Source organism: Electrophorus electricus, chromosome 10 (genome assembly GCF_041902795.1).
Source record: "Electrophorus electricus isolate QZ-2024a chromosome 10, ASM4190279v1, whole genome shotgun sequence".
Classification (NCBI taxonomy): Eukaryota; Metazoa; Chordata; class Actinopteri; order Gymnotiformes; family Gymnotidae; genus Electrophorus; species Electrophorus electricus.
Window position 1 is genome coordinate 27,776,335 of NC_137506.1, and position 19,781 is coordinate 27,796,115.

Below are 19,781 nucleotides of genomic sequence, written 5' to 3' on the forward strand. Positions count from 1 at the left end.
GTAAGAAATTGTTCATAGATCAATGAAAATATAACTACAGCTAATTAATAATCTCCCGTTTTGGAATGTAACTTTCGTAGTGTAGCTATAACAGCTTGTTTTGCGCATTTACAATGTGGTTTATGGTACCGTAACGAATAAATCAAGAAGGCTACAAGCGAAGGACGTCAGCGTCTTCAACGTGCTGCGTACAAATGAATGTTGTGAACGTAAGTCTACGAGGCGGGCTCATTCAAAATTCGTCATAGGAATTTAGCTAGCTAACATATTTGACGGTTTTTCACTGTGACTAGCTCTTGTTAGGTTAGCTACAGATTCTGCAAATGCTTATATGTTTGGAAGATGTGGAGTAATGTTTTAAATGAACGTAATATATCGTGTTACTTGCCAGCAAGTACGATTAGTTTTGTTTGTGTTAGCTATCTAGCTAGCTGGTTTGCTTAGCAGTTTTTTGTTAACCTAGTTTATGAACAGTGACACCTAGGTTAGTTCACACGAATTCAGTCATAATCCTTCTATGAAGACTATTTTAAGTAACTTTACAACGTAATTACATTATTTATACCAAACTCCAACACGTTAGATAGCTATCTTAATCATCAGGTTTAAAAGTTTCTAGCTATCATGAATACCTGGGACCTTAATCCTTACACGGTGACGCCAGCAACAAAGGTTTTGTCGAGATGTGTTACCACGGGTACAATGTCCCAGGTGAGTTAATGGCACAGCGCCCATCTCCAGTTTTTTGCAAGTTAAGGATATAGGTTAACATTTTATTTTCTGCTTTCAGAAAGATCTTGACACTGTTCCCAGGCAGGAGGTGTTTTCCTCTCGTCTTCTTGAAGTTGAGCAGCTGAGTAGAATCAAGCGTGATCTTGACCAGGTTGGAAAATATAGGCAGTATCTACTACTGCTGTGTCTCACTTGGGTATTCATTACAGTGTCATACTGTTGAGATTTCCTGTGCAAAGTTTACAGGGTACTGTTTTGTTTTTTTTTAAAGGTGAATTTGGATATGGAGTTCTTAAGACTTGAGAAGAGCTTTGCAGATGTTGCTCACAATTATTACCTCAGTAAGTGATTGCTCATTGTTCCTTTTGGTACCCTAAAACTCTAGAAAATGTGTGTTGAAACATTCAGGACCCTTGTATTTTCTATTTATTTCAGCTCCACGGTTTGTCTCCTTACAACAGTTCACCTCCCATCTTCAGGAGGTGCTAAGAGAACAGCCAAGTTTACGACAAAGGCTTATGAAACCTCTTTGTCAGCAGAACATGCCTATACCAGCTGATCTTCATAGGTCAGAGAGCTTGGCTCAACATGCCATTTCAGTAGTGTTATAAAGTGATCCACACTAATTGTTCTTCTCTGCTTACCTGTGTAACAACAGTTTCAAAGGATAGTTTTTAAGTCCTGGGCCTATGAGAAAGCAAAGACTGGGCAAAGTCACATGTTATGTACCTGGCTTATAAGACTCTTGGAAAAAAAAAATCCATAACTGATCTTTTAATGCTTGATTAATTTCCATAATTTGTTTTATTGTAGATATGTGGTTGAACTCATAGGAATGATTGTGGAGTTCATTGAAAATTTGGAAATGAAAATTAAGATGATATGTTTGATTCCAGCCACTGATGAATTTTTAAATAATCTGGTAAGGACTGCTATTGATTGAATATGTAGCGCAACTAAACTGGAGTTATTTATGTATAATTGTTATTGTGTGTGAGTTTAATTGGCTATGTATTTGTTGTAATGTTTGATCATTTGTGCATGGTGTTCTTAGATAAACATCATAAATTAAGTGTTTCAAATAAATAGACTTTAATCTTAGATTTTATAGGAGAGAAAATGATTGGCACTGGTATTAGCCAGTACTTAAGATGTCAGCATCAATATCACAATTTGTTGTGCCTCAAATTTCACAGCAGATCATATTGCTTATTTTATAATGCATTTTATAATTGTCTAATTTGCTTTTTAATGCAATTTAACATGTTTGTTAGAAATGCATCTTTTATCTAAACAAATAGGCCCTGAACCCTTGTTTTTCCACAAGGAGCAGGTGCCTCACATTTGGTTGGGGGTGGGTGGGTGTGGGTGTAATCTTCAGCAGACTTCTGCTTTTAACTTTTAACTGCTTGTTAAGATTATCTTCTTTTTTTTCATGCAAACAAATATCTTTTCTTCTCCTATCAGAACAATGCCATCAATCAGCTACTGGCTCTAATCACTGAGGTGGAGAGTCTGTCCAGGCAAGTCCTTCAGCGACGGGGCCAGGCAAAGGACAATGTCAAAGACATGTCTAGTTAAGAGAACGTGAACTTCAGAGTAAATAAACACAACCACTGAACATTCGTTTTGTAACCATTACTTTATTCACCACGTTTTACACTTTTGAAGTGAATTTGTAGCATCTGATTTCTGTTGAGCATCGGGGTGGCAGCTTTGATACTTAAGAAATCTAAAGAGATGAATTGGGAGGAATAAAAAAAAAAAAAAAAAAATCAAACCACTGCATTTTATATAGTCTAAATATCTAGGTTCAAGTTTATATATCTGTGTAGACTCTGCTGGCTTAATGCATACATTTTGTACATTTGTTACTACACTGCCTGGCCAAAAAAAAGGTCACACACTTTTATTGGACTGCCTTTAGCTTTGATTACGGAATGCATTTGCTGTGGCATCGTTTCCACAAGCTTCTACAATGTCAACATTTATTTCTGTCGAGTTGCATTAATTCCCTCCCCTCCCCCAAGGATCTTGTATTGATGGGAGATTTGGACCACTGCGCAAAGTCTTCTCCAGCCCATCCCAAAGATTCTCAATGGGGTTCAGGTCTGGACTCTGTGGTGGCCAATCCCTATGTGAAAATGTCGTCTCATGCTCCCTGAACCACTCTCTCGTAATTTGAGCCTGATGAATCCTGGCATTGTCATCTTGGAATATGCCTGCACCATCATGGAAGAAAAAAATCCATTGGTGGAATAACCTGGTCATTCAGTATATTTCGGTAATCAGCTTGCCTCATTCTTTGGGCAGATAACCTTGCTGAACCTAGACCTGCCCAACTGCAGCAACCCTAGATCATAGCACTTCCCCCACAGGCTTGTGGCACCCATCAGGCACTAGGTATGATGGGTGCATCACTTCAGACGCCTCTTCTTACCATCTCTCTAGAACAGTAAATCTGGACTCATCAGACCACATGACCTTCTTCCATTGCTCCAGAGTCCAATCTTTATGCTCCCTAGCAAATCGAAGCCATTTTTGCCGGTTAGCCTCACTGACAAGTCGTTTTCTTAAGGCTACACAGCTGTTTAGTCCCAACCCCTTGAGTTCCCTTTGCGTTGTGTGTGTGGAAATGGTCTTACTTTCACTATTAAACATATCCCTGAGTTCTACTGTTGTCTTTCTACGATTTGATTTCACCAGACGTTTAAGTGATCGCCAATCCTAATCATTCAAGATTTTTTTCCAACCACATTCCTTCCTCGAAGATGATGTTTCTCCACTGTCCTTCCACTTTTTAATAATGTGTTTGACAGTTCTTAACCCTATTTTAGTAGTTTCAGCAATCTCCTTAGATGTTTTCTCTGCTTGATGCATGCCAATAATTTGACCCTTCTGAAACAGATTAACATCTTTTCCACAACCACAGGATGCGTCTTTCGACATGGTTGTTTAACAAATGAGAAGCTACTCACTGCATCAGTTAGGATTAAATAACTTGTTGGCAGCTGAAACAATCACCCATGCAGTAATTATCCAATGGGAGGCTCTTCAACTATTTGCTTAGTTAAATCCAGGTGGTGACTATTTTGGCCAGGCACTGTATTATGAATAATTTAATAAATTATGAATATGCAGGCTAAATAGGTGAACTTACAACCATAAATTTACCACATCCATCTTGCATATAGCAAAGTAGTGCAATGCTATTGAATAGTAAGTAATACCTGACTATGAGTGCTGTCTGTTGATGCTGATAAACTCCTTGCTGATTTTTTTTTTATCTGTAATATGAAAATATACAATTAATGTAATGTAATTAAATGGGTATAGGGAAACAGAAGACTTGCTTGGGTTTCTAAACCTTTGCATCTTTCCTGCTGTAGTGTGGCCATGGCTGAGGTTGTTGGCTGCCCCTCTTGTCCTAGCGACGACTTATGATACTGTTGCTGAAGTTCCAGCTCTTCTAACAGCAGTATACATTCTGTGATTATGCTCTTCCCGCAGAGTTTCTGGATCTACAGATTAGTAGGGCCAAAGGCACCCAGATTAACCTCAAAACTTTGTGTATGAGAGGCTGCCCGTACAGTAAAATTGGCATCAACCATCACATCTAACATACTGAGGTACAGCACCCTAACCTGGTCTGTTATCCTGTGGACCATGCTCTTGTCCCCTTCCAGACTGTATCCATTGCTTTTCATCAGTTCCTCAATGTGCCTTGGTAGTAGGAAAAGAAATGTAAGCCTTTGTCCAAAAACTTATAAATGTACATCAGTTTTATACAGATCATCTGTAAATTCAGAAGCTTGTCCTCCAAAGTATATCAGGATATAGCATAGTGTAGGGAGGTATAGTATGTTTATTTTCATCCTTTTTTAGTGTATTTGGTATAAACTGTCAATTCAGATTTTTAGAATCCCATCAAAATTTGGCTCAGACCTATGAACCTGTGGGTTGGTTTCCAAGACATAGCACTCCTGCAGGACATTTTGTAGCTCAGGGCCTTTTACATCTAAGCTCTTCAAGGCCTGACAGACAGCAATACGCACTCTGGGCTCCTCCTCATGGTGTAGTACCCACAACAAGTTCTCCTGGAGTGAAGGTGTCAGGCAGCCAATTCTCCTCAAAGCTGACACAAAAACTAGTACTTAAAGGACAAGCTCACACAAAGAACAATATATGCATGATTTGATTTAATTTTAATTTATATATTGAGACAGGTCAAGCTCACTGTTGATTGCTACTTCCTTCACCTCACATGATGGATCATTCTGCGTTAACTCAATGAGTTGATTCAGGATCTAAAAGAATAAACTTTCAGTTACAACTATCAAATTCAATTACATGTATACCCTTGTTCACACCATATGGTAATATGAATTTAATTACTTCTTCAGCTTCCTATAGTTTGCTTTTTTTAGTTCAAAGTTAAGTTCAGTTAAGTTCTCACGGTCTCATCTTTTATCTGGAGAGAAGCTGCAGTCAAGCAGGCTTGCTTGCGTACGACTACAAAGTCGTCTTTCAGGCAGCGCAAGAAAGTGGGCAACAGTTTGGCTGTCATTATCTTTAGTTGTCCCATAAGGACTAGTGCCTCCACACGCCAGGAGAAAGGACCTTTATCCAGTCTGACTCTGACAAAAGAATAGATACAATATTAAAACAAACTACATCTAGGTCAAGCACTTCTTTTATTCTATGTAAAGTGAAAATAAAAATCCCTGTTAGCATACCTATTCTTAAAATAACTCAGTTTTATAGCACATAATGGTCGCAACATATGGTATGGAAAGAAAAACTAGTATTTTCTGTAGTCTACAGCCAGAAATGCTTTTATTTGGACCTATGAATTCAGATACCGTAACTCATCATGTATAACACTTCCCATGGCCAGTTTGCCCAGAGCTTGTATTGCTGCCTGACGCACCGCACCACTCCAGTCATTCCACATCAAGTAGATCAGCTTGCTGGTGATATCCTAGATAGGGAGTATCTAGGTTTTTTTAGAGCTCTAATTTTGAAGAAAATAAGCTTAATGCACAATATTTTTTGCTTATTAATCAGTAGAACAATTGTTAGTGTAGGTTGAAAGTACCTTGTTGACTGGGCATTTGAGTTGTGAAATGATGTTACAAGCCAGGACTCGGGTTGAACTATTTGCACTGTTCAACTCTTCTGCCAGTAGAGAGCGCACTAGGGTCTAAGAAGGCAGTTAATCTCAATTGTGAGTAAGATCATATCAGAGAACTGAGAGAGAATGAAAGCAAAATACATCCTCAATAAATGAACAAGAAGTTGCTTAATAGTTATAAACAGTAGGGTGAAATTGATGCCATTGTCCAATGTGGATGGCTGATGAGCCAGCATTGTAAAGTCACACCCCCTGCACTGCTCCCCTCTCCACATCGACAGTGGGAGCACCCTGTCTGCTATAATTCCAGTGTCTCTGCTTTAATGTAGAAAACTATATTTATTATTTAATACTTACCCAGAGATTAACTTGAACCTTAGAACTGATGAATATGTATTTTAAGGAGTGTTGGGTCCTTCCATTGAAATATTAATTTAGTTTCTTTTTTGTACAACCTTTTACATTAAAATGCTATAATATGCTTTATTTATACTTAACTTATTCATGTAGGCATTTCAAAATTGTTACAATAAATGTTTTAAATTGTTGTTTTTATTTTGTAGAATTCATTTAGTCTTCAGTACCAAAATAAATACATGGCAGTGAAGACAAACTTTTTTTTCTGTGTAAAGCATACATTTTTATTACATTTTAAAAATAAATTATTAATTATCACTTAATAAAAGGAAGAAATGCTTTAGTGACCGATTTATTTTAAATTGAGGACATCAAAAAATATCCTACCAGGTTTAAGTGATTTTTACAAAAAATAAAGTTACATTTCTGCAAGGCTCAGTAATTCAAAAGCTATACTTAATGAAGTTGGAAGCTAAAGTACATCTATATTCCTTGAAAGAGGGTGGATGTTATTCAAAAATATTTGGTAAGGTACTTACTGTCTTCCTACTAATGCTGACTAGCAGATTGGCAGCCTGCTGTTTGTCTAACATGGTACTGCTGGCAAAGTGCTGAGAAAGAAGCCTTTCTATGACAGCTTGACTGGCTTCACCCTCTATTGCCAGACACTGTGCTGCAGCCCAGCTGTTTGCTCCTATTCTTGAATAATCTGTGGTACCACACAAACAAATGTAATCATTTATCAGGGTGATTGATGTCTACAGAAAAACAGACATTCAGGCATAATATTTCCTACTATATTACAGGGGCTCATGTAGGGGACATGGCATTGGCCGTCTACTGTAGTTTTCACGCTGTCCTGTTTTTAGTCTGCTCAGCAGTCTCTACACTCACCTTGCCAAAGGATGTCTCGGAGTATGTCTCGTGCATGGGCACTGGGTCTACCGATGGCATACTGGCACAGAGCAGCTGCCATCTGAATTGTCCTCTCTGGATCATGAAGAGCAGCGAGAAGTAGAGGCTGCAGTTCCGGAGGTACTGCCTCTACCTCCCAGTCCTGACTACGCTGAGCTAAACAAATAGTGTGATGACACTTTTGGGTTTTTCTTACCACTTGACCTAAAAACAAACTAAAGCTCTAATATTTCCACATTTGAAGGTGGATTTAAAAAAAATAGATCTTGTCTATTGTTACTTGTCCTATAATCATAAGTGCAAAATAGGCACAACAGGCACAGAACTGAGATAATTCAATATTCTCTGTCAAATTTAGCAGGTTATGGACTCAAATACACATCCACAGACTAACCTGCTTTAGTGAGATCCAGCTCCTCTTGTGGTCTGTTAACTGCAGCTGATGCACAAGTAGCAATGGCCACCAGCCGAACGTGGTAGTGCAGGTGAGTGAGAGCCTTCTTCAAGCCCTCAACAGTCATACTCTGCCACTTTGTTTCTAGAAGATGGGTACCATGTTAATTTATCTCTAAAAGCATAACCAACACATATGTCAGCATTTCAGTTACTTAATACTACACGTATTAATCAATGGTGAACTTCAAGCTGAGCTTCTAGTCAGGTCTGATTGAAAAGTGTAGATTTACTGGGGAGACAAAAATCAGCAAGTACAGGAACTCACTAATCTTCCAGGCATCCCTCCACTTCTCCACCGCATAGCGGAGCAAGGAATGTTTCAGCATGGGTCTGTAGTGGGCCTGCTGCTTGGGCACCTCCGTGTCTTGTCCACTGTAGTCAGGAAGCCTAGGCCCCAGCTCTGTGGCATAGTCAGCTTTGGTGGGCAGATCTACCCATTGTTGTGCACCTTTTCCCATCCTGTCCATTTCTTCTGAATAATAATAATAATAATAATAATAATAATGTGATGAAGAAGAAGAAAAACAACAACAAACAAATATTGTAATCTAAAAGAAATTAATCATATTGAAATAGAAGAGATAAACAAATGCTTGCTAAAAACATGCTCATATCAACAAATGATGTGGCTGCCAAAAATGTGTCTGTGCAGATTTCCATGTTTTTTGACTAATGGTTACACAAAAATGCATTCTCAACTGGAATGTTCAGAAGAACTTTACACACATTTATACAGCACTTTAACTTTGAGAAGGTGCCAGAAACACAAACCAGTCATACCAGTTATACCAACTGCTAGGGAACCCGTCCACTTCTCTGGACCACATGGAAACAAATCCTGGATGTACTTATGGTACCTTGACTTTAGCAAAATTGCAGATTTAAAGTTGTGTGAAAAGTACCAGCATTTTTATACATCTTCGTCCTCCAGGTCTAGTCCTGAAATTCTCAAAACTGTATTTACAATCCATTTACATTTACAGTTTGAACTACATTTAGTTTACCTGAGTAGAGCTCCTGTTCAAAGTTGTTTTCAGTGTGAAAAACATATTTTCCCATGCGTGGTTTCAGACTCTCCTGTAGGCATGGGGGCCTTGGGGTCTCCATATGTGTGACGGTCACATCATTTGCTGTCTGACTGAACCCACCTTTCTCATCTGTGCAGGCAGGTGAGACAAGGTAACCTTGCACCCTGTGAGGAAAATGTAACTGCAGACACTTTAATAATTCACATATAGAATCACTGTGCATATTGAAATGTTAAGATCTTATAACATTAGATTAATTCTTATTAATTCTCAATTATTAATTAGGAGAATAAAGTACACAATGAACCAGTAATTGCTTCTAGAGGGCATAAACATGGAAAGACTGAACGTGTAACGAAAAGACTGAATAAATCCTATATTTGACTGACCTGTAATAAACTGGTAGTGGTGTCTCAACCTTACTGCTCTGCAGCACTCTGGGATCTGGACTGCATTTGGGTACTTCGTAGAGCCCACAGAAGTCCTCCTCAAACATGTGCTCATCAGTTACCAAGTCTGTGGCACTGGCCGAACCATACTGACCCTTTAGCAGTGACTGTAGACCTGCCTTGTACTGGCTTTGTCTAGGAACCTGCTGGCTGACAATCCACTGGGCAGTGGTCTTGGTGAGCTTCTTCAATACACAATCCTGCCACTTGTCATTCCTGCTCTGTCCATCCTGGTCACTAGCAGTTACCAGTTTGAGGCAACTATACGCATTTGAGTGGCCTCCCAACCCTGTTATTTTACATGAGTCCAACACTTTGCCTTGGTGACCAGGAACTGTCACACACTCCTTGGCAGCTGATGATCTGGAATATGTGGTATGCAGTGGTGGCAGGTTTACTGGAAAAGGAGCTATCAAGTCTCTCACATTCTCCTGAGCTTTGTGACGAGTGTGGCATGGCGATACTTTTGTTTCTGCTTTTTTAATGTTTTTAGATCTACTAACTCGTGCCAAAAGGCCTGATGTACGGTAAAGATGGCTGAAGTCAGCTTTGCTATATGGAACGCCATTTGCTCCCATCTCGTACATGACATCTTGAGAGAAAGACAGACTTTCAGAGAGATTACTGACAATATGATAATATTCCATGCTTCCTTTTGGCTGCTGCTTTAAATCCATTGGGCTTAGTCTAGGCTCACTGAGAGTGATCTGTCTATACACCAGACACAAACTGAGAATTAGTAACTTGAAACAAATATATCAACTCAATCAGAAAAATTGCTTCTCATGGAAATAGTTAGCACCATCTGTTGCATAGCTACACCTAATCTAGCCAGCAACATCCAAACTCACCACATTTGATGGTAGCACGTGAGACTATGTGGAGCAGTGTTCGAAAACATAAGGTCACACCTGAGGACAGACATATAAGTATTATGTTTGTAAACATATCTGTACATTACCTTACCTTCTGAAATGCAATGTCAATTTGCATTTCCTTTATTAACTGTGTTTCTTCAATAATTTAGCTGGCTTTACTTGGCATCCTTCTAACGAGTACTTGACTTGCAGTCTTTATCCTTAAAATATCTTGTAGAACATCAGATTAAAGATTTTCAATGCCTTGATAAGCCTCCTTGTTTGGAAGTAAAATTTCAATGTTTAGAAACAGTAATTTAAGGGTGACATATTTAGGCCAATTACACAATAATCTGTAAAAGGGGCATTCAGTATAAAACCATCAGAAACTATACCTTACAAAGAATCTAAGATTAGTCAGAAGTCAGTACTAAACTTTTAAGAATAATACAATTTAACTATGACTGTTCCTTAGTGGCAATGTGTAAGTACCATCAGGGGTATCTTAATTCAAGGTTTCCACAAACATTTATGAGTACTGAGTTGTAGTTATGGCTACATTAATCACTAACAATATTAGCTAGAATCTTCTCCCGGAATGATCACACAAAATTTTTAGATTTTCAAAATCCTCAATACCGTATATCTAGAGTTAAAAATTTGATTTGGATAGCTACAGATATTTCCTTTCATAGTCAATGGCCCCATCACTACCATGTCTGAATAAAATGTTCTCTCCTCATTGGTTAGACTGTATTGTAACATAATACATTGTAGCTTACCATTACATTATCAAATAAAAATCAGCCTTTCTCTTTCCAGCATCAGACCCATAAGATTAAGAGGAATACAGCTTTAACTAAAACATAACAAACATGACAGTTTAGCTAAAATGTGTGTTTATACAAGAAAGAAAAGGGTTTAACCAAGTATGAGCAGACCAAATCCCCTAATGATGTTTACAAAGACCATTCTGTGAGAGAAACATACATCCCTTATATGGATACCAGCCAGATGTTGAATATGGTCCCAAAGACAAAGAGAATAGGTGACAGTGATGGTAAATGTCAACAACAAGGTTATCTTCTTCCTGTTACTAATTAGACATGGACTATGGAGCAGCCGATGTTCGGTGTCCTTTTTCTCAAGATGCTTTGATCTGTGCCTTCAATTACTTCATCAACCTGGCAGAGATCCTCAGAAAGCTGATTATCTTCTTTACAAACTTTAAAAAAAAAGCTTCCAGGCTGCATCAAGGTAAAGTCTTATTGTAACTTGCATAATGACTGGTCGTTTTCCTTCTCTCTCCCCAACCCCGTCCATTCATACCGTCAAAACTTTCATAGCCTACTCGTTGCCCATTATGGTACGATCTTGCTCAGAATTTGTACAAGTAGGCTATTTCTCGAGTGTTATCGCCCTCTAGGTGTTTAAGTCTACTCGGCAAATATTTCCAGCGGCGTTTAGCTCTTTGAAGGTCACGCGCCTTCTCTGTGAGTGCTTTATTTTCCTTGAAGATGGCGTCAACATTTTTTAAGAGCCTGAATAGGCATTTTAGAGTCTATTTCGGCTACGTTGAACACCATGGTAGTGTTCACGATTGTTTTATTTGATCTGTGCACGAATATCTTCCAGTACAGATGCGACGTTGTTCAAGAATTTGCCGAATTTGACAGTTAATATAACAAACAAATGATTGCTTTGTTTGTAGGCCTATAGCATTTAAACTACGGTTTATATAGTGTTTTACAGAAACAAAATGAAATGGAATAAATTAAGTACCAAAATTTGCATTCATCTCATATTCCGGACGTCTGGTGAGAGCTTCTGATGGAGTAGAAATAGGCAGCTGCGGGTCTCGAGAGCTTATTTCACTGTGTGCTTTTAGTTTAGCCATTTTAAATATTCAAGATACGGGTAACAACAACCACGAAAACCCAACTAGGAACATTTTTAAAGACAAAGAAAGGCAAAACTGAAATGTGTCGATAGATGCAGGAATGCAAAGCAATGACATTTAAACAAATAAGCCCCAAATTCGTGGACCATTTTACTTAAGACGATTGCGCACTGAATTGTACTTGGAATCTTTTTTCCTCTTTTCCTTTGTGACCAAAAGTAAATTGTTTCTGTTGCTAGTTTGTACCCTCATTAATGTTTGTTATTTTTGCTGTACACGGCCTGTAAGCACACCATAACCAAGTATGTTACTCTGTGTTTTCGACTACAACATAAACAACTCACCTACTGCTTATAAGTAGACTGGCGTTAGCTTCATCTCAAAGCCGTATTCATGAATTTCAGATGGTTAGTGCTTGAAATGTTTGCACAACCTTCATGCTGACGAACTGAATGAGACAAAGGAAATCTTTTCCACCGACTGTTTTCATAGATTAAGTTTAATATCACAACCTTTATTCTATAATAAATATTTTTCACTTGTTAATGCCAGTTAGTTGATAGAGTTTGTGCGCTTGATGACACGTTACTATGGAGACAAAATACACCTGAGTGAGTAACGCAACAGAGTGAGGGAAACGTGTCAAAAAGTGTGCGTTTGTTTGTAGTAGAATATTAGATTTGGCCAGAAATAAAGAAGTCGTGGAACATTTGTTTGTCTTTACAAATTTATTTTGGGCATTCTTTTTAACAGTCACGGCCATTTTAGCTGCACCATTTGACAGGTCTTAATTTACCTTTATTTGCTCATAACCATAGCCGAGAAACTGTGTTGAGAAATTGTGTTGTAGCCAAGCAATCTGCTTCAAAATATAATTAAAAAAATAATACCAAATGAAAACGTATGCCATTTCTCTTAGTGATGTTTTTTTTACCTAATCATACATGGCCTAGATGATGACAGGCAATATTACAAAAGACAAACATGATACAACATAAAAGTGAGGGCCTGTGCGTAAATAGTTATTTATTTTTTATTGCATCTTGTAGACTACATCTCCTTTAAAATTAAGATGCCAAGATCAGACACTTGAACCTGCAGCAGTGAGTGCAGTGAGTCTACACAATGCTATGAAGCACTGGGACAATATTCAATGATTTCTTCACATAAGAATTGTTCAGCTGTCCAGATTAATGTCCACAGTCTTACAGAAAGTTCCACAATGTCTTAACTATGGAATATATATGTTGAATATTCATGTTTTCAAATTTTCTTTAAAACTTAATTTTCAATGCAGACCTCTGTTTCTACACCATATCACATTGGGAGGGTGATTGAGATAACACAGGCTTCCCCTGTAATGCAAAGCCAGTCACTGCGTCATCTTTTCTTTTTTAACCTTTCACACTCATAACATTGTTGGGCAGCTAAAAATTCTTGGATTCATCATAAGGCAATGTAATGTTGGTTTTGGTCTCAGAAACAGGACGCAACCATCTTAGTTGGTTACATTACTTGAAAATGGGTCATATTAAATGAATATAAACAGCAATACAAATGCGTGTTTGTGGCTTTAAAACTGATATTTAAACAACCTCTAGGTATGTAGATAATCTAGCAGTCTAAAAACTCATAACAACAATAGTGATGACAGGCATATCCTGTGAATGTGTAAGTCTATGAACAAACATAATTAACTGCCATGCAACATTCATCCTTTATAGCTATTTAGGGTCTACTCACATATCATTTTTGTAGTGTTGAAACTAAAATGTATCACATTTTACTGCTCCACATGCTGCATAATAGTGCTACTTTTTTTTTTTTTTTTTTACTTTTTTTTTTTTTATTTTCACAAAATAAATATAACCCATGGCCATAATTGTTCTACACAGCAACACTGACTACACAAGTGGATAAATGAATGATGTTGACCTATGTCTTTTATTTAAAAGTGATCCCTATCATAAAAACTGTGAATTCTACAAAGTTAAATATTATTCTAGTTGTCAAAAAGGTTAAATCATATATCATAAGTCTTTTTTTAAAGAAGGTAAATGGCAGTTCCCTACATTGCTTAAGACAAACCTTTTTTCAGCCATGTTATCTTTCATGTTTTTAAAGCTTGTCCATGCTTGTGATTTGAATTAGGTTCCCCAACACAATACTTTTACCAGGTGGGCCAATATAAGGCATAAACATATTTCTTTACTATATACCCTTTGAAGAAAACCTCAGATATTTTGTGGTACAAATATACAATTTTCTTGGTACACACACATAATTTAAAGGAATTTTAAGATCTTCATGTGTTTCATATCTGTTCATTTAAATTAAGCCCTTGGGTTTGTATTCAAGACTTGAAAGGGCAAATGTTACTTGAATGCACAGGACAAGACTTTACAAAGAAGTTAAAGCTCATAGAGGCTTTTACAGATCTTAAAGGCTGTTATTGTTCCCACATTCAGTTTTCTCCTGTATTGGGCATTAAAGCAACACAAAGTTTACCAAAGTGCATTGCCTCAATTTCAGCCTTCATCGATTTCTGAATCCTCACATAGCATTGGCCCAGTTTCCTCGTAGTTCAGCTTTGGTATATATCAATGAGATGAAGTCATACTGCTCACTTTCATATACGTCTCTCTTCTATTAAAGTTATTACATGTGCCATTTCAAAGGGAAGTCTCCAAGCAGCATGAGCCCCTGCGGACGTAGTACCTCCTTGCTTCTGACAGGTCCCCACAGCCCTCTGGCCTGTGCACAATGAGCACAGGGAAGAAGCGGGCATCCTGGTAGTTGGGCGGGCTGTCATTGAGGGCCAGTTGGCTGGAGGATGAGCGGCTACACCTCTCATCTGGGCAGCAACGCTCAGTCAGTGTGCTGCTACGACTCCGCCACAGCTCCACAGTGCGCCCAGAACCATACATGCGGCACAGCGAGAAGTGGGAGGTATCCAGAGACACATGCGAGTGCAATGTGTGGCGAGAGAAGATGGAGGAGCAGCTGGAGCTAACAGTGGCCCGCCGCCCTCCTCCAAGCTGATGGCAGTGCTCACAGTCTCGCGCCAAGGCACCATAGCCCTGGGCTTGGGGGTCATCCAGCAGGAAGTCATTGGAGGACCTGCTGTCACCCTGGGCACACCTTGAGTTCCCCAAGTTCATCAGCATGGCCTCTGAGTAGCTGGGGATAAGCTGACGGTTGGAGCGAATGTGCCATTCTAGCTCAGTGCTGTCCACAGTTTCTCCTCCGGGGTTGCTGCACCAGCTGTTCCTGGGAGGAGCAGGAGCAATCTCTTCTGGAGATGGGCTGTACTCCAATCCAAAGAGCTTCTCAACCTGGTAGTGTACATAAGCTGTGCGATACTCTATCAAAACCCGCAGGGGCCAGGACAGCATAAGGAAAGCAGCCAGCCAGAAAGCAACCTGAGAGGTATACCAGGGTAACTGGTCAGGATCCACATAGGCTATGAGGTGCTCTTTGAAGTCAACGTTCTTCAGCTGCATGCCTTCTCTGGCTTCCATATAGTCATCCAGGCCCTCGAGTTCCGAGAAGAACCTGGCCCGTTGGTTGAGGTAGGCATTCTCTGGCCCTGCCCCTGCAAAGCTAAAGCACTTGCTAAAGCGAAACCTTGTTGCTGGATGGCCCTCCAGCCCCCGAAGGTCCCGTGAGACGTCCTTCATTCCGCAGCGGCTGTAGTCAAACTCTCCTTCTGCCACGTGAGTGTTGACACGCTCGTGATAGACCTGTGTGGTGGTGTGGGCATCTCCGTTGCGGTAATGCGTCACCTGCCTTGTCCTCCGTACAAAGTGGTAGCTGACGGCCTTCCACCAGACGCACGGCCGGGCTTGCCGCATGCGTAGCACCCTCTCGTAGACGTTGTCCACGTTGGCCTTGTACTGGAGCTCGCTGCGGGCACGGCACTGCCAGCATTCCATCAGGTAGACCATGTACAGCATGAGCAGGAAGGCCACGGGGATGTAGATGTACCCGTCTGAGCAAGGACTGTCATGGTAGATCATGGAGCGCCCTCCCACGCCATGCCTTGAGCTAATGGAGGCAGTCAGGGAGGAGCCAGAGGAGTCAAAGCTCAGCTTGGTGACACGAGCCAGCTGACACCAAGCCACAGTACCCATGCAGCTGTACATGAGCAGAGAGAGAAGAAGGCAGCGCCAGTGCATCTCACGGCACATGGATGCACCCAGGGACTGCTTCACCGGCCTCTGCTGCAGAGACCAAAAGAAAGAGAGACGATGCTTAAAGAGAAGATGCTTAAAGTACTTATTCAGACTCAAGTGTTGTAAACTGAAACAACCACAATAAAAGGACAGAATCAATCTCTTAGATAAACTCACAGTGCAGGGCAACCATAGATTATCACAGAAACCCATCAGGGATCAGAGTCCATTGATCTTTAAGGAGCAGTACAAATGAGACAACCTTTTGTGCTCGTCTTAAAGATTCTTTTATATTCTTAACCAGTTAATCATCAGTATTTTGATGTGTGAGCATGAGAGATGCAGTTCAATTCTAAATGTAGTAAAGTGCACTGATTACAAAACCTCCACTTGCCTCATGGAAAATGGCTTAATGAACAAGGAGGACTTGCCAAGGCAGAGGATTTGTATTGCTGCCATATATCTAATATCAGGCTTAATTACTTAAATTCTAGCTCAAGCTTTCTATATTATAGTATGTCTAATTAACTCAAAGCAAACAGTACTGGTAATGGTCATTGTCTAGTTTTCAAAGTCATTGGAAAGAAGATGCTGAAAGTAGATACGCTATGTTCAAAAAAGACTGACAAGATATAGGCCTTCCTGAATATAATATAATCTGACCATAAAAATATACTGGAGACAAATTTAGGTTTGGCATAAAGATAAGGAGATAAAAATTCATCTTTAGATGTGCAACAGATATTCAGAAATCTGTTCAAAATAAATAAAATGAATATTTACAAAATGTTTCTGCAGTAGGGCACAGTGCTGTACACTGTGAGATCAGCCATCTAATATCGGCTGGCTTTTAGTTGGCTTTTGATATTTATAAGGGTAAATGGGCTTTTAAGGGAATAGAAAAGGCTGTGTGCCATCAATAATGAAGATGCCACATGAAACAGAATGCTTTAACGTGTGGCAAAATAAGTCACATGTTCATTGCAGCGCCATATCAGCTCTCTTCTGTCACCCTGAGCTGAGTGTACATTGTGTGGATTTAAAATGTTGTAAATCTGGTTGTAAATCAAAAGATTACTGCCAAGACTTTGAGCTATCCATCTAAATCCAATGTTTTAAAGTTTAAATACAAGTAAGAATATTTATCTGCCCGTGCTCCAAAACAGAATCACTTCAAACGCTCCTTTGACTTGGCTTGTGATATAGCTAAATGTATGAAAGCTCCAATTATTTATCCAAGATCAAGAGACTAAAAGAAGTTTCCAAACTCACCAGAGAATATGATTGGTTGCCTTGTTGTTCTTTTAAATAAAAACTTTATTTAATTAAAATGGGTGAGACAAATAATACATATGGAACCCTTTTGAGACTTGATGACATGTTATCATAAAGCAGAGTGATATCTAAAAATGGTCACAGAGAAGGAAGTCATGACTAACTGGAACCACAAAGAGTTCCATGTGTCAGTTGGTGATGGAGATGAAGGTCAACACTAAAGTGCATGACCGTATTGAAAGCCTCATACAAGATATAACAATTGCTCAACATCAGTACTGACATTCAGTTAACTATTTTTCAGTGTGAAAGTCAGAAAACATGGATTTGAGCAGGCACACAACTGTCCAGCTAACTCATGGACTCATTAATGAATGCAAACTAGAATTGAATGAGAGTAATATGGTGCATGTAATGTGAGAAGGGCACTCTTTAGTAATGAATGGAAGCATGCAATGGTTGTTTTTTTTTTCAATCACTGAGACCAAGTCGTCTGCATAAGCTGTCAGGTATTTCATGTTTTAAATATTTTATGTAATGTTAAGTTCACATAATGCTGATTTTAAGATTTTGCAACTCTAAAGCATTATGTTTCTTAGTAGTCTGTGTCTCCCCAGGGAAAGCAATGTGCTTCTTACAGGTAACTTGGGATGGTTCTAACAATGGCCCATAATTAGTGCTAATGTAAATCCAGGGCCTTAATTTATTTATATTATTATTTTAATGGTATATTGTTTAAAGTCTGCAGGCTAATCTTGTGTGACGGAATGCTGCAAAGGACTAAAATAGCCTTCAGCATCGATGACGATCAATAACTTGCTTTAAAGTTTATCATCACCATGAACGGAGAAGCTTGGAGCTGGAGCTAATGTTAGGGACATGTCACAAAAATATCGCAGAATTTACAAAAATAGCTTACATTTTAAACTACATGTGCTAAACTGAATGCTGTTCAAAACTGCTTAGGAAAAACGGCAATCAACATCCACAACAGAAAACCACACCACCACTTCATCTCCTCTCTATGAACAAAATGTGCTGGCGATGTCTTACCTCCTCTAGTATGTCGAGGCTGGCCGGTATATCCGCACCTTCGTTTGGGGTGCTCAGCGCTGTCTCCTCCGCAGTCGTATCAGTTTCCACACCTGGAGACAACATCCTGCGGCAGGATTGACATATATCAGTCAACTCGCCTGCTTGATCCCTGGGACCCCAAGTTTCTCAATCAAAATGGGTTCGAGACGTCTTCTGTCCGGGTCCACTAGTAGGATAGCAGCCAAGGATGTCGGGGATCCCGCTATGGGTGTTCCCATTGTAGTGGGGGCGGGCACCGCGGGAGACTGCGGAGGCTTCCTGATACATTGTGGGACGGTAAAAAGAGAAAACCACGAAATACTTAACTAATATAGACACGTTTGCAATTTGGAAATATTTGGGCTGGAGAGATAAATTGAACTATGCAGGACTAGCATAAATGTAAGCGAGAGGGAACGAATAACGAATAAATTAACAAAACGACAATTAGGCTATGTTGTGCTGATAAAGTAGCCTATGATTTGCGAAGTGGCTAAAGTCAGCATTTATTTTCTGCATAGGCGATTTGCTAATGTACAGTTGATTATGATTATAAATAGCCTATACTAAATGCATCATCATCATCATCATCTTCTTCTTCTTCTTCATCATTATAATGAGACTCCTCTACAGTTCAGTTTGATTTCTGGGTATCTGCATTGTTCAGACTGCCCAGCCTTTCTTGAAACGTGAAGGTCGAGGAGACCAGAGTTGGTTGTCACATTTCTTTTTCTTTTTTCTTTTTAAAGTTTTATTTTGGCTCTTTTAAGTCCTAAACCAAATAATTGTCTGAAAACCTGAGTGACCTGCACAAAAGGAGTGGAACCTTATGTAGTTATGTAATTCCATGTTGGGGATGTTGTCACAATGATTTTAACAAAATCAATTATTTTTACAAAATAGAATAACAGCTTTGACCCAAATTTACTAACGAGCAATGAATGAAAAAAAAATTAACAACATTTCAGTGGAAAATCATTAATAGAACTAAATCCAAAAATGAATATAATTAGTCAGTTCAATCACTTAATCTAACTCTTAAACAAACAGTAGAATATTTACAGTGTAGTTCTGTCAAATTGTTAGATTCATATTTGCACCATAAATTCAAGGAACACAAAGACACATTAACATTACATGGCGAAGTGATATGTGACAACCATCCCTATAAAGGCATTCATATTAAAGGTCAACACATTAAGAAAAATAGTCCAAACCAAGCACAAAATACCATACTACACTACTATTCCCACTGTTGTTAGTGAAAAAGGTGATTTCAATGCATTTTAATTTTCCACTCATAGGATAACACATATGACTCCAAAAATGTACTTTATGGTATGAATAACAGAAAGAAAATTGGTCTTACATAAGCTCTCCTGAGGCCAGAGAGAAGGAAAACAAGACAAGAAGTCAAATGGATTCTGCC

General features: G+C 39.1%; 3 protein-coding genes across 11 annotated transcripts; 1 reads left to right on the forward strand and 2 right to left on the reverse strand.

Annotated features, from left to right (window-relative positions):
• The first annotated feature begins 193 nt into the window (after positions 1 to 193).
• haus2 (HAUS augmin like complex subunit 2) lies at positions 194 to 2,357 on the forward strand. 2 transcript variants are annotated; one of them, XM_027008843.3, is made up of 6 exons: positions 194 to 711; positions 791 to 883; positions 1,004 to 1,073; positions 1,168 to 1,300; positions 1,546 to 1,654; positions 2,200 to 2,357. In XM_027008843.3, exons 1-6 carry the CDS (start codon positions 625 to 627, stop codon positions 2,311 to 2,313), a joined length of 606 nt encoding a protein of 201 aa, XP_026864644.2. In that variant the 5' UTR covers positions 194 to 624; the 3' UTR covers positions 2,314 to 2,357. The 2 variants fall into 2 exon arrangements, with proteins under 2 accessions (XP_026864644.2, XP_026864645.1); XM_027008844.3 differs by having other exon boundaries at positions 795 to 883.
• On the reverse strand, positions 2,356 to 14,499 carry heatr4 (HEAT repeat containing 4). Of its 8 annotated transcripts, XM_081722110.1 has the most exons (17): positions 12,173 to 14,499; positions 9,923 to 9,982; positions 9,012 to 9,782; positions 8,599 to 8,786; positions 7,860 to 8,066; positions 7,533 to 7,676; positions 7,118 to 7,294; positions 6,763 to 6,932; positions 5,831 to 5,935; positions 5,595 to 5,713; positions 5,189 to 5,369; positions 4,970 to 5,039; positions 4,678 to 4,867; positions 4,377 to 4,455; positions 4,100 to 4,253; positions 3,963 to 4,019; positions 2,356 to 2,464 (listed from the first exon to the last, which is right to left on the reverse strand). In XM_081722110.1, the coding sequence occupies exons 3-16, from the start codon at positions 9,746 to 9,748 to the stop codon at positions 3,967 to 3,969; spliced, it is 2,574 nt and encodes an 857-aa protein (XP_081578236.1). In that variant the 5' UTR covers positions 9,749 to 9,782; positions 9,923 to 9,982; positions 12,173 to 14,499; the 3' UTR covers positions 2,356 to 2,464; positions 3,963 to 3,966. The 8 variants fall into 8 exon arrangements, 7 of the variants coding, with proteins under 7 accessions (XP_081578236.1, XP_081578233.1, XP_081578235.1 ...); XR_014125656.1 differs by having other exon boundaries at positions 2,374 to 2,464; positions 3,963 to 4,253; XM_081722107.1 differs by lacking the exon at positions 2,356 to 2,464 and having other exon boundaries at positions 3,824 to 4,253; positions 12,177 to 14,499.
• A 1-nt stretch (position 14,500) lies between these two features.
• LOC113576662 (transmembrane protein 151B) lies at positions 14,501 to 18,640 on the reverse strand. The gene is made up of 3 exons (XM_081721029.1): positions 18,522 to 18,640; positions 18,332 to 18,437; positions 14,501 to 16,051 (listed from the first exon to the last, which is right to left on the reverse strand). The coding sequence occupies exons 1-3, from the start codon at positions 18,638 to 18,640 to the stop codon at positions 14,501 to 14,503; spliced, it is 1,776 nt and encodes a 591-aa protein (XP_081577155.1).
• Positions 18,641 to 19,781: the final 1,141 nt, after the last annotated feature.